The sequence below is a fragment of the Lepisma saccharinum genome, chromosome 5 (assembly GCF_977018435.1).
Source record: "Lepisma saccharinum chromosome 5, izLepSacc3.1, whole genome shotgun sequence".
NCBI classification, from domain to species: Eukaryota; Metazoa; Arthropoda; class Insecta; order Zygentoma; family Lepismatidae; genus Lepisma; species Lepisma saccharinum.
In genome coordinates, this window is record NC_139233.1 from 24366533 (window position 1) to 24387148 (window position 20616).

The window sequence follows — 20616 nt, forward strand, 5'->3', positions numbered from 1 at the left end:
TCACTATTTTTCTTTCTGACTCTTCTAAACCCAAAGGTTCATTGTCGCAGTAATGTAGTAAGTTTTCCATCTCTCCCTATTCTGGGCAAGATCTACCCACCCTTGACTATCCGTACCAATTTCCTTCAAGTCCATCTTAATACTGTCATTTCATCATTGCCTTGGACTTCCTACAAGTCCCTTACCATCAGGTTTCGCAACAATGATCCTATAAGCATTTCTATCTCCTTCCATGCATGGTCAATCCACCAAAGTCTTTTTGATTTGATAATTCTAATAATATCATGGCTAACATGCACAGCTATATTTTTTACCACTCTTGATTAAATTAAAAACAAATATGCAACAAAATTCAATTAGTGTATTTAAGTGCTATCAAGAATATATTACAGTCATCAGTCTTCTGATTTGGTGAAGTGTAACGAAGTTATTGACAATATCATTTACAAATTATTACACTGATATACAAAGACGATTCAAAACATCACATATCTTTCAATGGTGAAAGAAAGACTTTTACATGATCAAACAAACTCCTTTAAAAAAAATAACTTTTTCAAAATTGCATCACATGAAATTCAGACGTGTCTTATTAAAAATGGCAAACAGTGGCACTTTTCACAGGTACAATTTCTATTGTTCTTCTAGAAAATATATATACGTGTATATGCACCAAACACTCCAATGTTTTATAAATTACTGGACAGAAAAATATATCAATTTTCATTTATGTCTTGCCAAGTACTGACAAATCTTCACACACACATATATTGTTTTTTCTCATTGCTCACATGTATCAGATTCTGAGGTCTATCAGAATGAAAGTCCAAACAGAAAACAGCTTTTGGAAACACCATGTGGATTTTGTACTGAATAGTAAGTTGTGACAATTATTAGTTACTTACAGGTATTTCAAATCTAAGACCAGCTTTTCACGTAAGAGTACTATGCTTTTTTTTTATAGTTAGAGAATCAGTACAAAGTAAATTATAAGCCTAACTGTTATCCTACTGCAAATAATAAGAAATATTAACTCAAATGTCAATTCTATTAGCACAATATATGCCTTGCTTGATTTTAACGACTCCCAGTTGCCATTTACACTGATTTTACAGTTGAATGAATGATGATAATTTCTGCCATAGATATGAAATATTAGTGTTATATACTTTTTGAAACTTATAATGTAGTTACTACCACGAGTGTTTTATTTTACTTCGCTTTTGGCTAATTTGGGGATGAGTGATGATTGGACACTCACAAACATCCATGCCCAGGCTGGGATTCGAACCCAGGACACCTGGCATCGTAGCGTGATGTGCTAACCAATCTGGCACTGGGGCTGGCAGTTTTTAGATACAAACATATAAATAGACCTTACCTAAAATAAATAAATCTGATTACTCATATATAAAATTACAGTCAGTACATTTTTAAAAGTTACATTGAGTGTAAACAAAAATGTTATCGGTACTGTCACAGGCTTTTAAATTGTTTGCCAGAGATGAGATCCAGCAAAGTAAACAAAATAGTGTGTGGTAAAATAACAAGTCAGAGAAAAAGTTATACAAAATTTTAAACAAATTTCAAAGAACTGAACAGTTTTGATGTTCCAAGCACTACTATTATTCATGAACTTTCGGTTGAGTTTTGGTTTGAAGTCTATTTTATACACAGATAGGCCAAATGTGACTGGACCTACAGCTTAAAGTGGGATCCGAACCACGATGTGCCTCCACTGGGTGTCAAACTTGGGACCCCTTGATTACAAGGCAACGACATTATCACTGCATCATCTAAAAGGGCTCATGAACTTATTCTACAGTATTATTAACATGAATAATTCAACTATACACAGTCTTAAAGAACTTTCATTTTGTATTTAATGACTGGTATTTCTCAATTTAAATTATGAATATTGGGCCTTCCCGATGGGGCAGTGGTAGCATTGTCGCCTTGTAATCAAGGGTTCCCGGGTTCGATACCCGGTGGATGCACACAGTGGTTCAGATCCCAATTTAAACTGTAGGTCCAGTTCCGATTAGCCTTGCTGTATATAAGTGGACTTAAAACAACAATTCAATAAATTATGAATATTGTAGATTTACTGTTCCATTTAATATATTTGTATATATTCAATTTTGACATAAGTGCATAACTGATCCAACACACAGCTTCAGATAAAGCTTAAGAATATTACATATTTCCCACTCCTGATAAAACAGGCAACATAGATATATCAAAGACTGTATAATTATCTTATTTCAAACAAATATGGAATGTTACAATGTAAAATGAAACCAAGTATCATAGAAAGTAATTATTATATAAGTTGAAAGGGGTTCCCACACAGCAAAAAACTTGGAAATTTCAGGGGATTAAAAAAACAACTTAAAAAATCTCAGGGCAAAAAATCATCTAATTGATAGAGTCCCAACAAAACACATCTAAAGGACTATAATATGCTCCTGCCTTCTGATAATACTAATAATTGATTGATTTATTTGTTGTTTTAATTCCACTTCATGCACAGTAAGGCTAATCGGGACTGGGCCTAGTTTAAAGTGGGATCCGAACCACTAGGTGGAACCACAGGGTATCGAACCCGGGACACCTTGATTACAAGGTGATGATGCTACCACTGTGCCATTGGGGAGGCCCGAATAACTTTAGTAACTTGCTTTATACAAGCTACTTTGAACACTTAGTCTGTAGATATGTTTATTTTGCATTACAAACTAATTGATATAGTGGTCTATTTGTAAACTTGTATTTGTCAAAATTGTTCTAAACATATCATTGAAGTTAATTTTGTTTGAGTTGGGTTTTAATTCCACTTTATGCACAGATAGGCTAATTTGGACTGGACTAGAGTTTAAAGTGGAAACCGAATCACTGTGCAATGTGCTTCCACCGTGTATCAAATGCAAAAACAAAAATAACCCTTGGTTCCTAAATATGCGCACGAAGATTAATTTTATTCTTAAATTGATTTTGTTACTGGTATTAGAAAGTGAACTGATAGCTGATAATGATACCAATATTGTACAGCTCCAATATAAAATTGTGAATGTTCCTTCAGGAATATGATTAGTTCATTCTACTTCATTAATACATGTAACCAAGTGATTGTGATGGGCTTTGCCTTTGAAAACAGACTGCATATTTAGAAATTTACTTTACAAAACAATGACATATGAATTCTAAGTTTTTATTCATAAAAATATAAAACGACAGAATATTGCACTAAATTACAGGCTATTTATAAATACATCATTAATATTACTGATAAAATCGACACACGATATGTCTATCTCAGGTGATACCAGTAAGAGTATCAATTACATAATCTGTCACTTCTCTAATAAAGAAGGTGAAGATGGTATGGCTATGAGGGAAATGATTGATTGAATTGGTGTTTTAAGTCCACTTTATGCACAGTAAGGCTAATCGGGACTGGTTTAAAGTGGGATCCGAACCACTATGAGCCTCCACCGGCTATCGAACCCAGGTCCCATTGATTACAAGGCGACGATGCTACCACTGCACCATCGGGGAGGCCTATGAGGGAAATGAAGGAGGCCACTGTAATATATATTTAAAATAGTGATATACAGGGTGGGCCAGCATTCATAGCATAATTTAGTGTAGTACAATGCTGTAATGCAATCTACACACACTGCCAAGACTGTGGCGCTCAGTTGTGCAGGAGCTGCCTTTGTGTGTGTTTGTTCGACATGGAGTGCTGACCATGGTGCTCTTGCTGTCGAAACTTGTTTCAATCCCAAAGGTTAATTTCTCGATTTGGTGATATCTCTTGGCCACCCCATTCTCCCAATCCCACATGTGCTGATTATTTCTTATGGGGGTAACTTAAACATCAAGACTTTCAAATGTGTTGTGCCACCATAGTGGAATCAGAGCTACTGTCATCAATATCCCTTGCGATATGCTCCGAGTGATGGAAAGCTTTCAATGCTGTGTGGATCAATGTCTACAGCAGCGGGGCCATCATTTGCACAGGGTCATTTTCAAATACTGAATGGTAAACGGCATTTATGCAACTACTATTTGACACAGCAATAAATACATTACAAGCAGTTCGCTTATGATGAGTTTTCCTAAATATGCTATGAACACTGCCCCACCCTGTACTACGTATCAAGTATTCTAGAATAATATTGAGAATTCTGGAAAACTCTGGAAAAATACACTTAACCCTAGAACACTGTCGTGTTCCAAAATTACAGTGTAACTAGCGCTAAATTTTACGTACATGAAGGAATCTATTTTTAACACAACCTCTATCATGAAAACAAAATGATGATCGTTTGTGAACATTATTTTGTTTATTTTCCTTATAATGGAATTTTATTAATTTTAAAATATATAAACATGGTTTTATTTAACATAGAATATTATAAGAGAATGTCTTGATTGACAAGCCCGTACATACATTAAGAATGAAGGCGAAAAGTTCGAACAATGAAAAACAAACAATAATAATATTCATAACGCTGTAAATAATGAACAAATGTAATTTTAAAGTCTTACAAGAAAATAGTGCATGCTTCTAAACTTTTTTTTTCAAAATCTAACTATCCAAATCAAATTTACAAATGTCAAAATTATGTGAAAGTCTTTTCTAGAGCTACGTAAAATTGACATACAGTGCACAACATAACGAACAAAGTAAAGACGTTCAATGCTTGCACCCTCCTTACCACAGTGCTGCCTTGCCTCTGACAGAATGCCTGAGGCACTGCTAGGCAGAAGGGTGAGTGGGTGGTAGGTGGGAGGTAGGGGAGGGATTTGAGTGCAAAGCATAGGTAAGTTTTACGTACAGTAGTGTTTTAGTGTTACGAGTTCATTTGTGAACCCCGTTGAAAAATGACTGTCAATAACAGTACATTTTGATTGATTGATTTAGTTTATTTTACTTCGTGTTTTGTGCCTCTCGGCTAATTTGCGAAGATGGGGATGAGTGATGAAATGATGAAATTGATGAATGTCAACCAAGCCCGAGCTTGATTCGAACCTGGGACCCTTGGCGTCGCAGCGCGATGTGCTAACCACTCGGCCACAGGGTCCAACTCAATAACAGTACAGTATGCCCACTGCATTGTTATTTTGTAAAGCACACACAAAACAATTGGATTTCAAATAATATAATACAGTGCATAAAAAACATCATACAAACACTTACTAACTAACATGTCTTTGACAATTAATACTGTACGGTGCAAAAATTATTCTGGAATGTTAGGCCTTCATACTTACCTTTCTCTTCATATTAAAGAAAACTACTTTTCTTCTCTTTTTCCTGATTATGAATCCGCTTTCATCCAATTTCTGGCAAATGATTTGTATTATACTCATGGAGTATAAAGTCATAGTACTTTAACAATATATAGCATCATATTTATCCTTTAATCCCTCATGCAATTCTTGCAAACAAATTTGGGTTACTAAATTAAAATCCTGATAAGAACCATGGTCAGTGTACGAAGAAAATAATATATAAATGTTCGGTTTGAGCAGGTTTTAGCACATGAGCATTTTAAGACAAAGTATTAGTAACATTGATTTAAAAATGAACCAAATAGAAACATTCCCAGCACAAAATCTATCACAGACGCCAAGAGTGGAAAAACAATGGAACTGAACATCAAAATTTTCAATTATAAAATGTAGGCCTATACATAAAAAATACAAAAACAGCTTTTCTCCCCTTCTTTTGTTTCTTCTATTACTTTACAACAGATGTTCATTTTAGTATACCTACTAAACAAAAACTTGCTACCAGAACTCAACCATTAACACTTAGAATTTTTAAATTTTGCATTTTCATGGTGTAAAACGTCTTGCAACATATGACATTTAATGCAATAAATATGACATTGAAATCAATATTGCATAAAATAGCAAATTCATAATTTATGTGAGTCACAAATTTGTACCTGAAATTAGCACACATAATTTGCACATTAAGTTAAAGTTTTGAAGTCAGATGCCGCAAGATGAACTTTGCTCGAAATTCCTTTGCACCCAAATGGGAACAAAGTTGAATCTGAGCTTACAGATTCCAATACCTTCTGCACAAGTTGAGGTGAAGCAGGCAATCTCTCTTTATGTAGCATATCTTTAATGCAAGAAATTATGTCATGCTTAGCTAGCAGAGAAAAGGGTACTGCACGGGTCATCAGCGGAGTCTCTTTGAAAGATTTCTCTATTTGAGATCCAAGTTCAAACATATGCTGATTGTATGAGAATGCAAAACTACCTTTATCCTGATTGCAAGTATTCTTAGTATCACATAAAGCAAATCCTGAGATGAACAGAATTACAATACTATAATTCTCTTTAACATTGATCATATTTAGCGAATTTACGAAGTCCACGCCAGCTATCAGTGCATGTGGCAGTTGGAAATCTACTCCATCAATTATGACAAGATTCAACCCACACTTTGATAACTGGGGAACAACCATTGAGTATATGTGATTCAGAGATTTCTTTGTGTTATTTCCCGGTACTGCAAAGTGCAAGACATTTGAATTAATCACAAAATTATTCTGCATCACAGTTGCCATGTGCGTTTTCCCCACACCTGTCCCACCATAAAAATTTAAAACCAGTGGCGTGTTTACTGATGCTTCTTGCATGGATAAGAATTCCTTGAAAGCCGACAAGGTATTTTGAATGGCTATTTCTTGCCCGTACACTTCTCTGTAAAATAATTCTTGAAGGTTAACTATGCTTATGTCCACAGAACATTCACTTGTTATAGGGTAGAAAACATAAAATGGCAGTAAGCCAATTACAATAATAACAGGTACAATGATAAATAGAAATACCCACGGATATGTTTGATCTTCTTGTGAAGTTTTGTTTATTGTTTGTCGTCTCAAGCTGCTAGTATGCTGATGTTGGATTCCTGGCTGTACTGTTCTTGATGAAAACTCTTTGTCACCATTCTGACAGTCTTTTGTTTCTTCATTATTAGTCGATGCACTATTTGCTTGTCCTCTGTGCCTGACTGTGCTTGTAAGTGAACAATTTCCGGCAGGTAGGATACTCTTGCAAGCACCTTTGATCATGGATGCCACTGTTGCTTTGCTTTCAACATCGCTCCATGGGGAAACTTTTCCACACAACTCTTTGTCCTTGCTGCAGAAAGATGTCAGCTCTTCTCTGATCATGCATCTCCTATATGTGTTGCCCGATGCATGAATTTCACTCACAACTTGCTTCATCTTGTAACTAGATGGAATTGTGTTGTTTGGATCATCAATACGTAAACTGTTGATACTGATGTGCCTTGTTGTTACATTGTATTCGAGTCCATCCTTAGCAGTGCGGCCACTCTGAATGCTTCTCAAGTTTGGTAGTGACAAGGAATGGGTGTCCAACCCTTGGTATTTGGAGATCAGGTTTCTCATGTCCAGTAAACTTCAATCACACCTGAAAAACAAGTGAGCAGATTACAATAATTTACATGACATCAGTCTTATATTAATAACATAGATTCTATTCATAAATTGAAATATACACATTGAATTATGCTGAGAATCCAATAAAACTAGCTTGATTGCTGGGTGCAATTCAATAAATGGTGTCCTATCAACTGACCCAAAAGGGGGAAACATATTAAATAAGTATAGAGAAAACTTACAACATACTACATACATGGCAGCAGATGTGTAAATATAATTACACGTTATTAAAGTTAATAATTGTTAGTTAAATTGCTATTACAGGGATTTACATTCTAATTATATACGGAATTATTCCTGGACTTTTAGAACTACAGGACAGGAGGATGAGGGGGGTTAGAGGTGGCTTGTTTTTCAACATCATAACAGATTTCAACATTTTTCCATTTTACCATTCTTTGAAGAAAATTTATAAAAACAATATTTTTCCACTAGTTAAATGAACTTGAACTCCACGTTTACACTACCAGCGAGAAGTAAATGGTGCAAAAATCCACAAGCAGGAAATAATTGCAGCTAGTTCTCTGTAAATCACATGCAGCATGCATACCTATAATTATCTATGTAGCAACTTGTTGATTCTGTTTCCACTTTTTCTTTGAGGCCTTTCTGTCAGTGTGCTAACTTGGAAACATAAAGCCGGTGCACCCCAGGAATGGGAGATAGGGGGGAGGGAAGGCAGCTTCAATTTAAATCCATCTTTTCTAAATTGAAGCAATGGCTGTGAAGCATGGGAGGGAGAGAAGATAAGAGTGATCTTAACCCTCTCAGAAAAAATCAAGGTCCAAAAAATTCGATGAGACTAGGGTTGAAAAAGTGACAACTCAGCAAAATCGTGGCTTAGAGAACAAAAACAGAATGTATTGAATATGCAGCATTTGCTCCTCATTGTCTAGTACTACTGACATGTATTAGGTCATTTTTCGTAAGAATAAGTAGTTGTCCTTACAAAATTTGCCTCTGTCCAATGTACAGGGGAGAACTTTACTATTCACACACACGAATTTCTACATAATGTGTGTGTGTGTGTAATAAAATTCTCCCCTGTGCATTCTATTGTACCACGAATGCACTTAGAGTGGAGACAGAGCAGCTCAAAACATCATTAGATGGATGCTCCAGCCACATTTACCTAGCAGGTCAGCCCAATTTACACATTGATTAGGAAAAATGGGTGAAACATGAGAGAAGCTTATTCAGGGGGCAATGACGGTAAACTTCTAACTTGAAAGTTAACGTTAAAGATAACGAAACAAATGGTACAATCTTCAGAGTCAGACACGGAAGATTACATTTTTTAAGTCTGTACTTCGCAAGACTGTAGTAAATTTTCTCAAGTGTAACATTTTAATTATAATGCAGAAATCAGTAACACAAAAGTTAACAATGTGTTAACTTTTTTTTCAGACCGGAAAAAAATTCCCTAACTGTCATGAAGAAATTGCATGTGTCGATTTGGACTATATTCAATTTTAATCTATATTCAAGAGTATTCACTGTATCCTAATCTTGCACGATTTTAAATTTAAATGATTTTTTAAGTACTGGTAATACCTGCACAATTTTCTTAAAAGAAAAGCATAATGATCACACCCCCACTTAAATAAAAAACATAACATGACAATTACCGTATATTCTTATATATAATGCATACTTTTTTCCAAAAAATTTGCCCCCAAAAACTGTGATGTGTATTATGCACGGAATAATTTGGACAGCCAACATGAAACCGTACATGGTCATTCCATGATTCTGACAAGTGCACTGATTTTTCATGTTTATGGAACCCTTTCATGTTATATATTGTTGTAAAGCTTAAATTCTGCAGTTTCTGAATATCGCAATCAGTATTCCATTCAAGATAGTGACACTAATGTGCACTGCGGTTCAAATACGCTCATCACAAAATTATTTTCCTGTAGTTTACGGTTATTACAAGCATAAGAAAACAGTTTTTCTTTGTGACGTTTCAGAACACACGCTCCTTTCATCAGACATTTATTTTCATTTTGACTAAAGATAACTACAGGAAAATAATTCTATAATGCAAGCAATGCGAACATACAAGAAAAACTATCATCACAAAATGAAGGAACGTTCTATTTTTTATGGTGCTTTGGATGAAAGAAAAGACAAGGAAAAAGAAAATAATAAATAAAATGTATTACTGGCTCAATAATATATTGTGTGCGTAAATGTCATAATTGAAGAAATCTTGTGTTGCTAACTGCTACTTTGAGAATCTTCAACAGGCTTCATATAAATGTTACGTTAATCACCGAAAAAGTGTATATTTTGAAGGTTTTTTCTTTAGAAAAAGTAAAGGAATGAGCAAAACCACATATAAAAGTATACCAGCCATTTCAACGATTTTTCACTTTGTAAAGTAATGTTCTGTGACATCAAGAAAAGCAGTGCCATTCTGGCAGAATTCGAGCATTCACCTCCCGTCATATGTGACGCGTATCAATAGTATTTGTTGGGTTAGAAATCAGGGTTGCCTGTTTTTTTTTTTTTAAAAAAAAACCAAGCCGGGTGGGTGTTTTTTTCTTTTTTCTTTTTTTCGAAAAATCCAACCCGGATGGTGTTTTCAGATAAAACCCGATTAAACCTGGGCAAAACTGGGTGTTATTGGGTTTTTTCATCGCTTGACCTTGACGCGCTTGTCGTTTGTCGACAGCAACATCAATCCGTTTTTTTTCTAGCCACACCTCGTATTTAAGAATTGATGATCAAGGTCCACATCACCCCCACTCAGGACTGGATCAAGAAAGTGTGGGGCGTTACCCCCACACCCCCTATACGCCTTCATGGCGTGGTGCTATGCACAGGGGAGCACTTTACCTTTTTTTTTTTTTTTTAATCATCATCATCAAGGTCTCACACCTTGAAATGATTAAACCAAAAACATACATAACCCGTGCCGCAACAGACCACTGAGGGCCCAGACCAACCTACCGACTGCCGGCCACACTCCCACCTGTTCCTACTCCGAAGTGGGAGATCATAAAACCAATTACGGGGTGATGTGTGGTCAGCACGTCGAACCCCTAGTCGTCGTTGTAGGTTTTCATGACTGGGTTCTGCTACTCATTCGTAGCTCCCCAATTTAAACATGGTGAGTTTTTACCAGTCTCATACACAGGCCGAAATCTCAGGAGAAAAGCTGTTAAGTTTCCCCAAGGAGACTCAATCTCGCACGCATCCCATAGCCGGAGCATGACCGCACAGGCACAGTGAGGGGACAAATGATTAAATTATCTGAAATGCCATGTTCGATTGTACTCTTGCTGGATGGTGAAACATTTAATAGATCTGTGATCAGTTCCCAGGGCTGTGCATTGCAATACTATACTAATACTTAACAGCTGTGGTGGTTTAGTCACCTTCCATGCCAGAGTGGTTAGCACGGCATGCTGCAATGCCAGGGGTCCTGGGTTCCAATCCTGATTCAGATGTGGATATTTGTGTTTGTCCCAATGATAACACAGAAAATTGAGAAAATAGTTGGAAAAAGGGGAACACTACTGCTTAGCGGTATTACTTTTATTACAAAAAAAAAAAAAAGTAGACAGGCTGGCTGACTGCCATGCAGAAGACACAGGTTTGAATCTTGGGGTGGGTGATCTAAGGTCGGTATTTTTCCAGTCTTGTCCCTGCATAAAGCAGATGACGAACTCACCCAACCTCAAATCAATGGGTCCTGTGGGGTAAAGGCAGCCGGAGTTTGGTTGTGATCACATCACCTCCAAAATGGCCGAGATCAAAAATATGTCGGGCCCTACCTACATATCCTCTGAATGTGCCTTTATGGTGTGGTGCTATATCAGGGTGGCCACTCTAGGACCATGATAAAATTACCTTACGTATTACCGCTTCTCACCCACACATACACACACACATATATTAACAATATAAAGGTTCAGTGTAATTCCAATGTATTCAAAAATTCTAAATCAATTCAAATAAACAGCACATATGTATATTTCAAATATTAAATTTCAGGTGCGGAGTTTACATTTGGACTTCACATATTCACTCAAAATACATCTACAAACATAAGTTACTAATGTTACGGGATATACTAATGTACGAAAAATTCTAAATGGTATAAGAATTTTTAGCTGAAATCTACCTATTCAACTTCAGGATATATTGTCTTGCAATAATCTTCCATCTATCAGACAGATGTTCTACAAAGGACAATAAACGAATCAAGCCCGACCCTGTGGCCAAGTGGTTAGCACATCGCGCTGCGATGCCAAGGGTCCCGGGTTCGAATCCCGGTCGGGCTTGGTTGTTTGTGAATGTCCATTCACCAATTTCATCATTTCATTACTCATCCCCATCTTCGCAAATTAGCCAAGAGGCACAAAACACGAAGTAAAATAAACTAAATCAAAATAAAATCAAAATCAAATAAACAAATCAAGAGAATTCAATTTTATTTTTCACGTAGCTTTCTCTCCCTTCCTTGATAAAAATAAAACTTGCCTCAGAGCATTTATAAATTCAATGGGATATGGTTTGATTGATTGAGTTGGCGTTTTAAGTCCACTTTATGCACAGAAAGGCTAATTGGGACTGGAGTTACAGTTAAAAGCCAGATCCGAACCACTATGTGCCTCCACTGGTTATCGAACCCAGGACCAATTGATTATAAGGTGACGACGCTACCACTGCGCCATCGCGGATGTCCTTAATGGGATATGGATTTAATAAATGTTGCGATTTTTTAACATTTACGGAGCAAAATTCACGGAGCCAATTATTCATGCATAATTCCCAGAATTCAAAGAATGCCCGGTGAGTAGCCACCCAGGATATGCATGGGGAACTTTGCCTTTACCTACTATACAACATACGGTAGCTGCATACACACTTTTAAATCTGCTTCAATACAGTTTGTTCACAGTTGTGTTTTCCAATTATTTTTGTAGATGTTTCAAGTTTAAGTATCTCCTCCGTGTATTAACCATGCCAAAATTTTGGTTGACATATTTAATTGTCTTCACTGATTTTATCCAAAAGGAATACCGTATCCATCCTCCAAAATATCTGGTTGCTATGAAACTAACATTTCCCATGGACAAAACATTAGTGACCCCCTTTTGGATCTCAACATACATACATATGCACTATATTATTAAAAAAATATATTTGTCAAGCCATAGCTTAAATAAATGCCCTAAAATATTTAATGTCAAAAAATGTAGTTTAGGCAGATATTTGAAAGTGGCATCAGAATTTGGAGCTACCTCAGAATATGAAAAATCAATTTTTCATCCACCATCTTGAAATACTTTCAACAAATGCAAATGCAAAATAAAATCATTCCCTGGGTGTATCTATTTGCGACATGAATTTCAGCTTAAAAACTCTAAAATTGCTAGATATCGTGGTCTCAAAATTGGTGACCCTTCCAAAACCCCACACTATATTACAGTTATTTTATTAAAAACTTCAAGCTCAAGTAATGTCCTAACGTAGCTGAGACTCGGTTTTCTTAATCTACGAAAATCTAATCTCAAATATTTGCATAACTTAAAGCTCTCGCAAGACATGTTAAATCAGTCTGTCGTCCACCATCTTTAAACATGGTGACAAATTTTTCTCAAATACAATATGACACCAATCCTTTAAGTTATCTTGTAACTCTAAAAATTGTAACTCAAAAGGTTTACATTTATGACAAAAATGTATGTTCGCGATTTTACCACCACTCCTCCCCTAAACTATGAAATATAATTTTAAAAGTTTTACTGCAAAATTGCGGACTGACGGATTATCTACAATGACTGAGTTTTCCTTATACTCCGAAAATGCATTGTAGACAATTTTGGGGAAAAAGTGAGCATGGTATAGAGCATGTGTGCAACATGAGGAAAATCAGTTTTTCATTCACCATCTTGAAACACATTGTTCAATTTCACTCTCATGTAATACCATTGCAGTCTGTCAAGTTTTCTAGCTGCAGAAACATGTTATCATGGTTACTAAATAGATGACTTGTCTTTCTTTGCCCATCCACCACACCCATGCTCCTCCTAAATCGTGCATTAGATTTCGATAATTTTATTTTGAATTTTCAGTGAAAGTAATGTCACAATGCTCCTGAAAGTTTTATGCACAAAGCTCGAAATTGTTGTCTCTAAAAAGGGTTGAAAATGTAAAAAATGGTCAAAATATGAAAGTATATGTATGCATTGTATTTACTTGAGTACCCCACACACCCTATTTTTAAGAAGAAAAAAAGAAATTGTGGTAGATTATGAGTGTGCTAGACTTCTTGCGTATAGAACTCCTAACCACAAATAACATTTCTCCTACATGGGCAAGCAACCCATTACGTCCAATCAGTGCACTGAACTGGAGGGAGAAAGGTTAACTGTCTCAGTGGAAGGCACTGGAAAGATAACAGAACATTTGCACACATACTAAATTTTGAGAAATGAAATGAATCATTTGAAAAGTGTTTGGTTTAATTATACCACAGTTAACTTTATTCTACTTTCACGACATTTCAATAACATGTACCCAATTCTTCTTTGTAATGTTTTATTTATGGAAAAAATTATTGTAAAAAAATTATTTCACATGGGTGAAACTATGTAGCTTGCGCACATATGGAAGTGACTGATATCTAAAGTGCTACCACATTTCAAAATTATAAGCTTTGTTCGTTCAATGTTTTATCTAAATATTTCAGATCTTTTGATTTTTTTGTTTCTTGGATGTAAGTTCGTATTATTTCTGTTCAAAGTCCATTTGTAACATGATTTGAGAAAAATATCCTGAAAAACCCAATCTGACTTGTTCCACATTAATTATTTTGAGTATTATAAGCTTGGCTAAGCTTTTATTTTGCTAGCTTTCTAAAAATGTTGACAATTCTAGAACCTTACAATTATTTAAAGCAATAATTTACAAGATTTTCTGAAGAAAAAAACACACATTATGAGTGGGTTTTTCTGAAAAACCCCGTGTGGGGAAAATTGGGCTGGGCCCACCCAGGCCAACCCTGCTAGAAATAATAGAAAATAACTTCTTGAGCATTGCAAAGCCATAAGGTAATTTTGATCTCGCTTTCTACTATTACAGAATAAATAAGGTGGTTAAAGAGTGAAAGCTTTGGGATGCTAAACACAGTTGAGGGAGGGGGGGGGGGGGGAGGTGGCGTGGGTTGGTGACTTATTGTTTACACAAGAAGATATTCTCCTCTTGGTCCACATAGCAACGGCTTTACGACCTACAACTAAGAAAGCCACTTCTTGAACCTGGATTGTACTGCGCATTATATACGAGATATAATTGTTTGTCACTTTTCCCCATCAAAAACCAGGGTGCACATTATATACACGTAAATATGATATGTGGTGAAATACAGTAAATAAATTGATTGATTGAGTTGGTGTTCTAAGTCCACTTTATGCACAGTAAGGCTAATCGGGACTGGACCTACAGTTTAAAGTGGAATCAGAACCACTTTGCCATGTGCCTCCACCGGGTATCGAACTCTAGACCCCTTGATTACAAGGCAACGACACCATCGGGGAGGCCCTCGGTAAATAAATAAACTCACAATTTAAAATATATCAAACCATGATTTATGTTTTTACGAGTAGATTTAACTACATGGTTGGTTTGGTTATGTTTGAATTGATGTGAACTCCTTGAGTTGCTTGCCTCACAAAGTCATATACAGGGAACCACAGACATAGCCAGTGAACCTGAGCCCCCTGCTAAAACTTAGTCAAATTACACATTACATTGCTCTACAAAAGTATTGGTTGGGCTTCCTTGATGGCATAGTGGTAACATGATGTTGTAATCAAGGGTTCCCAGGTTCGATTCCTGGCGGATCCCACTTTAAACTGTAACTCGAAATGAATGGTGTGATTTTTCATGGAGGTCAACGGACTGGTACAACCTCCCAAACCCCATGGTGTGAATTAACGTCTGAAGTTTGTAGAATGTGAATATGTTGATTTTAAGTGATTGGAAGCAGCAATTTTGCCAACATTTCTGATAAGTAGGTTATAGAAGTTGTCATGCTCATAAATTTTAGCTGCTAGGAGTGTGTTTTTGACTAAAAGTGTTATATGTGTATATGAGTATTCATACAGAATTAGTAATGAAAAGCTGGAAAAAGTGTACTCTGTCAACGATCTTGGTGTTGTTGTTGATTGTAATTTATCCTTTGAGGAACATATTTCGAATATTGTTAAGGATGCATATAGACGACTAGGATTTCTCATAAGAAGCTCAAAGAGCCTAAATAATTTAAATGTTATTATGCTATTGTATAACAGTATGATAAGAAGTAAACTCGAATATGTGTCGGTTGTATGGTCTCCTGGGTTTATATCTTATAAAAATAGAGTAGAGCAAATTCAAAAGAGATTTCTACGGTACTTATACTACAAGAAGAATCAAGTATCTGCTTACGAGATGAAATTATCTTATAAGTATTTATTGAAAGAGTTTTGTTATGTAAGCCTCAGTAGTAGGAGAGAATTAGCACAACAAATTTTTCTTTACAAAACAGTAAATGGAATTCTGGATAATAGTAACTTTCTTCATCAGTTTAAATTTAATACTAGAAAATCTAATCTTCGAATGCGACACCTTTTCCTCTGTGATATTCCGAGAACAGAAAAATACAAATCATCACCTATATTCAGACTTTGTTCTGCATATAATAATATTTCTACAAAGCATGAAAATCTGGATTTTAGTCTGCCACTTTCCTTGTATCTAAAAACACTAAAACCAATTTTTGAAAAAGACTAGATATGCATCTGTGAATCCATTCTACTGTGCATTATTTTCCATTGTTCTGAAATTATTTTACCTTCTATGCTATTTTTATTATTATTATTATTAGTAGTATTATTATTGTTATTATTTTTTCCGTTCAATACTATGTAAAGGCCATGTTCTGAACAATGAATATTTATGTATATGGTTGGATGTATATATGTTTCTTTCCTGTAGTACTTCACTTATAATCTTGTGTGTATAAATGCGTTTGTGTGTGTGTTTATATGTAATCTACACTTTTATATGTTTATTATTTGAATTATGTAAGCTTTCCTGTAATTGGAGATTCTCTCTGTAGGAAGCAAACGAATAAATAAATATGCACAATAAAAAGGAAGACTGAGGTACAGAAACACTGAGGCAATCTAACCTTGCATAATCTATTCAATTTCCAAGTGGGGGAAAAAAATAAACCTGCGGAATATGTAAAGAAAACAGAGCTTAGCTGTGCACAATCTAAGTGAATGTACCTGTGCCACACATATATGGAAATATGTGGGTCAGAAAATTAAGTATTCATTATGACCCTTTACTATGTGCATTTAGACATATAGCTGATGCATATGATGTAGAATAGGCACCAGTAGAATGCACAGCACTGTATCATGCATTGTGCACACTCCTCACTGGCCTGGGAACCATGAAGGAATGTACAAAATGGGATGGAAAATTATTCTGAATTCAGAACAAGTGTGAATGCAGACATGTAGTGGATTCGCATGATCTAGAACAGTATCACCTGTATGTAAAATATCATTATGTATCATATGGAACTTAAAGCTTGCTAATTTTGCCCACACAGACAATGATAGAGCTTTGATTGCTCCCAGTATTAAATTGGGATTGTTCGTGTCTACAGCATGCGTGACTTGCATGTTCGATTTTTCTAGCAAACTTTATTTGAATGATCCGATATACATATATTAGCATACACCACACTCCTGACTAAGTAGAGTTATGTTTGTAAAGAAGTAGAAGCAGAAAGTGTAAAATGTTCATGATTTTTCTAAAACAATCCAGTCACCTAAATCAAATACAACGAAACATTTTCAAAAAAATCTCCCCCTGATGAGGAACTACAATAACTCAATGGTGGCTGGAGACCTGGGGGCAGTTTACCAACTGTAACCCCTCAAGAATTATGTTGAGATTTGTATTAATCTACAGATTTTGCTGTTTTACTTAATAAAAAATTAGTTCCAAAACACAAATAATGGATATTCAATCACAAAGTATGACCCACGTAAGCAAGAACCTGCCATTTCAGTGTGTTTTCGATGCTTTTTATTATTAGAACCCTTTGTATGCACACTCAAATAGCGTAAGAACACATCGATAATAATTATTGGTACCACACCTAGCAATCCTAACCTAACTACGTAAAATTATAGTTGCTGTTGTGGAATGTCATTTTGGGTGCTAGATTCATTTCCGCGAAACCTTCGGGCTGTTCTTCTTCATGGTAAAGTAACATGCTAAGTTAACAGACGTACTTAACTTCACAATAACACATTTCCGCAAGCTAAAATCTACTGAAAACGTTCATAAACAACAAAATCTTCATATAGCACCCAAAATATTTAATTTTCTCTAGGGGGTACAAAGGATAAGGGCACCGAGACCTGACCTACACAGCAAGATGTGCACTGTAAGAACATGCACCAATAGAGACTGACACTGCTTTTAATAATCCTGTTACAATAGGCTTGTTTGATTAGGAATTTTTTTTTCAATTATATGACAAATCAAGATATGATAGGAGGCATTGCTAACACACCATGTCCCTATATTAAGTAAATTTGTTACATTTATCTAACAGCATGAGTAATCATGGATGTGCCTGACCTATTTCTATTCCCCATTATATGTCAATTCATCTGTACATCCTTAATTAGTTTAAAATTTATTTTCAGTTCTTCACTGAATAATTCATGTTTCTGTTTACATTTTTTTCATGCAAGTTAAGGATGGCGAAAGATGCCCAATGACAAAAATCTGGTGAACAAACTGTGAAAATTTCAGTTTTCACACAATTGTTGGTATATTTTACATACTATTATTATACTAAAGAGCGTAAATAACTAAAACTGTTAAAAGTAACAGCATAGATCAACCCCTTCCCTTCCTTCCTATTCTCTAGATACTGATTTTGCTTGGATTTTTATATCTGAATATGCTAGTATTTCATTCACAGACGCTTTTTCTTCAAAATCTAAGGTAGATACTATGCAGCCACATCTGCAAAATGACATATTAGGAACTGAAATACGTCAGTTTAGTTCTCAGTTCATACAAGTTAATTAACCATTGGAAAGAAAGAGGGTCGGGTACCCTATTCTACACCCTCGAATTTTAGAAAGATTCAAGTAAGAGAGCTGAGTTAGGTTTCACATGTACTTACAGCAGATTATTTACATTTTGCTTGATGTGTGTACCTGCAGTATAAGATATAATTTTGATAACTTATTCTGTGATACATATTATTTTGACACCTGATTATGAGCTCAAACCGTGTTCATTACCCGTAAAATCCTATTTTATGTATTTTCACCTGCAAAAGCATCTGAAAATGTTACCGAAGAAAGTTTTACCACTACCTTATTCGGTAGATATTCAATCATAGACTGGTGTATAACGTTGCCGTTCTTGCATGATCGGATTCAAGAAACTTAAACCATGCTAATCTTATTTACATCATGGAATCCACTCACATTGCACTAATGCGATATTTTGCCTAAGCTAAAATTTATGTGCAAGGAACATTCTCTAGCGGTTAACATTCGACTATACGCAGTACTGTGGACACAAAATTAATGCAAATTTTCAAAATTGACTGACGTAACACCAAGTTTAAAGATTGAATATTTGTACGATACTTCAATCCAGTAACATTTTTTGAGCGTTCCTTCAGTCGTTAATCCTCTTGCAAAATGTTGGCACCAAATCTTATCTTAACAAATTGTTGTAGTGTCTAAAATCTGATCTTACATCTAAATTTACCCTTTGAAACTGGTGTTCGTAAAATCGCCGGCGTCAGCGAGCGAGTGATTTAATAGGCATTTGTTTTAAAAGAATTCCCTTCACTCCCAATGTGCTGCAAGTTTACCAACTCACTATTTTATACCTAGATGTAGCTATTTTAGCCTTTAGTGAAATACTATGTACCTAAATAAGAAAAGGTAGCAACAAATATTTATTTATCAGTATTATATATGTAGTCAAATGTATTTAGATCACATAGAACTAAATTCGAATATTTTTCTAATTAAAATATTTAGCGATTTTATGAGAACACCAGTTGACAACAATGGCTAAATAACAGGAATTTTCCCTCCATTCACGATCATCTGCTACATAAAGTATACAGGAAAGGGAAATTATACAAATCACATTACCGAATGTCGGGATTTTAAAAAATTTCCCGTCCCGACCCAAAAAATTCTGTCCCTCACACCCCTACTTCTCTATGATGTGTTGTTTCAAGGATCGACGAACCGTACTCTATGATTTAACCGCAGAGAAATAAAACCTATAGAATACTCTTTGATTTAACACACACACATTTTCCAGCAAATAACCACAAATTAGGCGTTTGGACAGAACGCAAAGAAGAATGACGCGCCAGTGACTTCACGAAATGTGTGTATGATGGGGAGGGGCAGTAAAATAACCACAACGTATATCATAATTCTTTAAAATTCAGTTCAAATTCAGAACTAGGGATTTATCCAGAATTTTCGTCTTGAGGTATGTAAGGTAGTTTTTAGTTGTGTGCAGTGGTGGCTATTAAGGGGGCGTGGGGGGCAGTTGCCCCGCACTAGGTGGGGGGTCTCTCTTATCGCACAACACTTGAGCAACGTTTCGTTCTGACGTCAGGCGAGGAAAACCTACGGTGTTAGATAAGGTCTGTTAGCTTTGGTTCTATTAGCATAAATCATTGCAAATTTATTATTTATGCTATTAGAACTAAGCCTAGCTAGCCTTACATATTAGGCATTTAGCCTAAAATTAAAAGCATTCTCCCGTGACGTCAGAACGCAAGGTTGCTCAAGTGTTGTTCGATAAGGGAGAACCCCCGCACTATGCTAAACCTTATGTATCAAGGGAAAGTAAACTGGCTTTGCCAGTTTTGGAACCCTACCACCGCCAATGGTAGTGTGTAAAGGTAAATTTCAAGCAGTTATACGGGATGTCTACATTTTGGTGAGTCTTTGGCGCGGAAAGAAACTTATTTTTTCCCCATTACTTTCGACTACAATATTGCAACTTTACTATTCTACATCTAGCTCCAATACTA

General features: G+C 35.6%; 1 protein-coding gene across 3 annotated transcripts; it reads right to left on the minus strand.

Annotated features, from left to right (window-relative positions):
- Positions 1–375: 375 nt before the first annotated feature.
- LOC145987720 (torsin-2A-like) lies at positions 376–19382 on the minus strand. 3 transcript variants are annotated; one of them, XM_083122306.1, is made up of 2 exons: positions 19308–19382; positions 376–7464 (listed from the first exon to the last, which is right to left on the minus strand). In XM_083122306.1, the coding sequence occupies exon 2, from the start codon at positions 7440–7442 to the stop codon at positions 5988–5990; it is 1455 nt and encodes a 484-aa protein (XP_082978432.1). In that variant the 5' UTR covers positions 7443–7464; positions 19308–19382; the 3' UTR covers positions 376–5987. The 3 variants fall into 3 exon arrangements, with proteins under 3 accessions (XP_082978432.1, XP_082978433.1, XP_082978434.1); XM_083122307.1 differs by having other exon boundaries at positions 19320–19370; XM_083122308.1 differs by lacking the exon at positions 19308–19382 and adding an exon at positions 19196–19295.
- Between the last annotated feature and the right edge of the window lie 1234 nt (positions 19383–20616).

What these genes read in the sequence shown, in the direction of transcription:
- LOC145987720 (XM_083122306.1), bottom strand. Translation starts at nt 7,442, where the DNA reads ATGAGAAACCTGATCTCCAAATACCAAGGGTTGGACACCCATTCCTTG.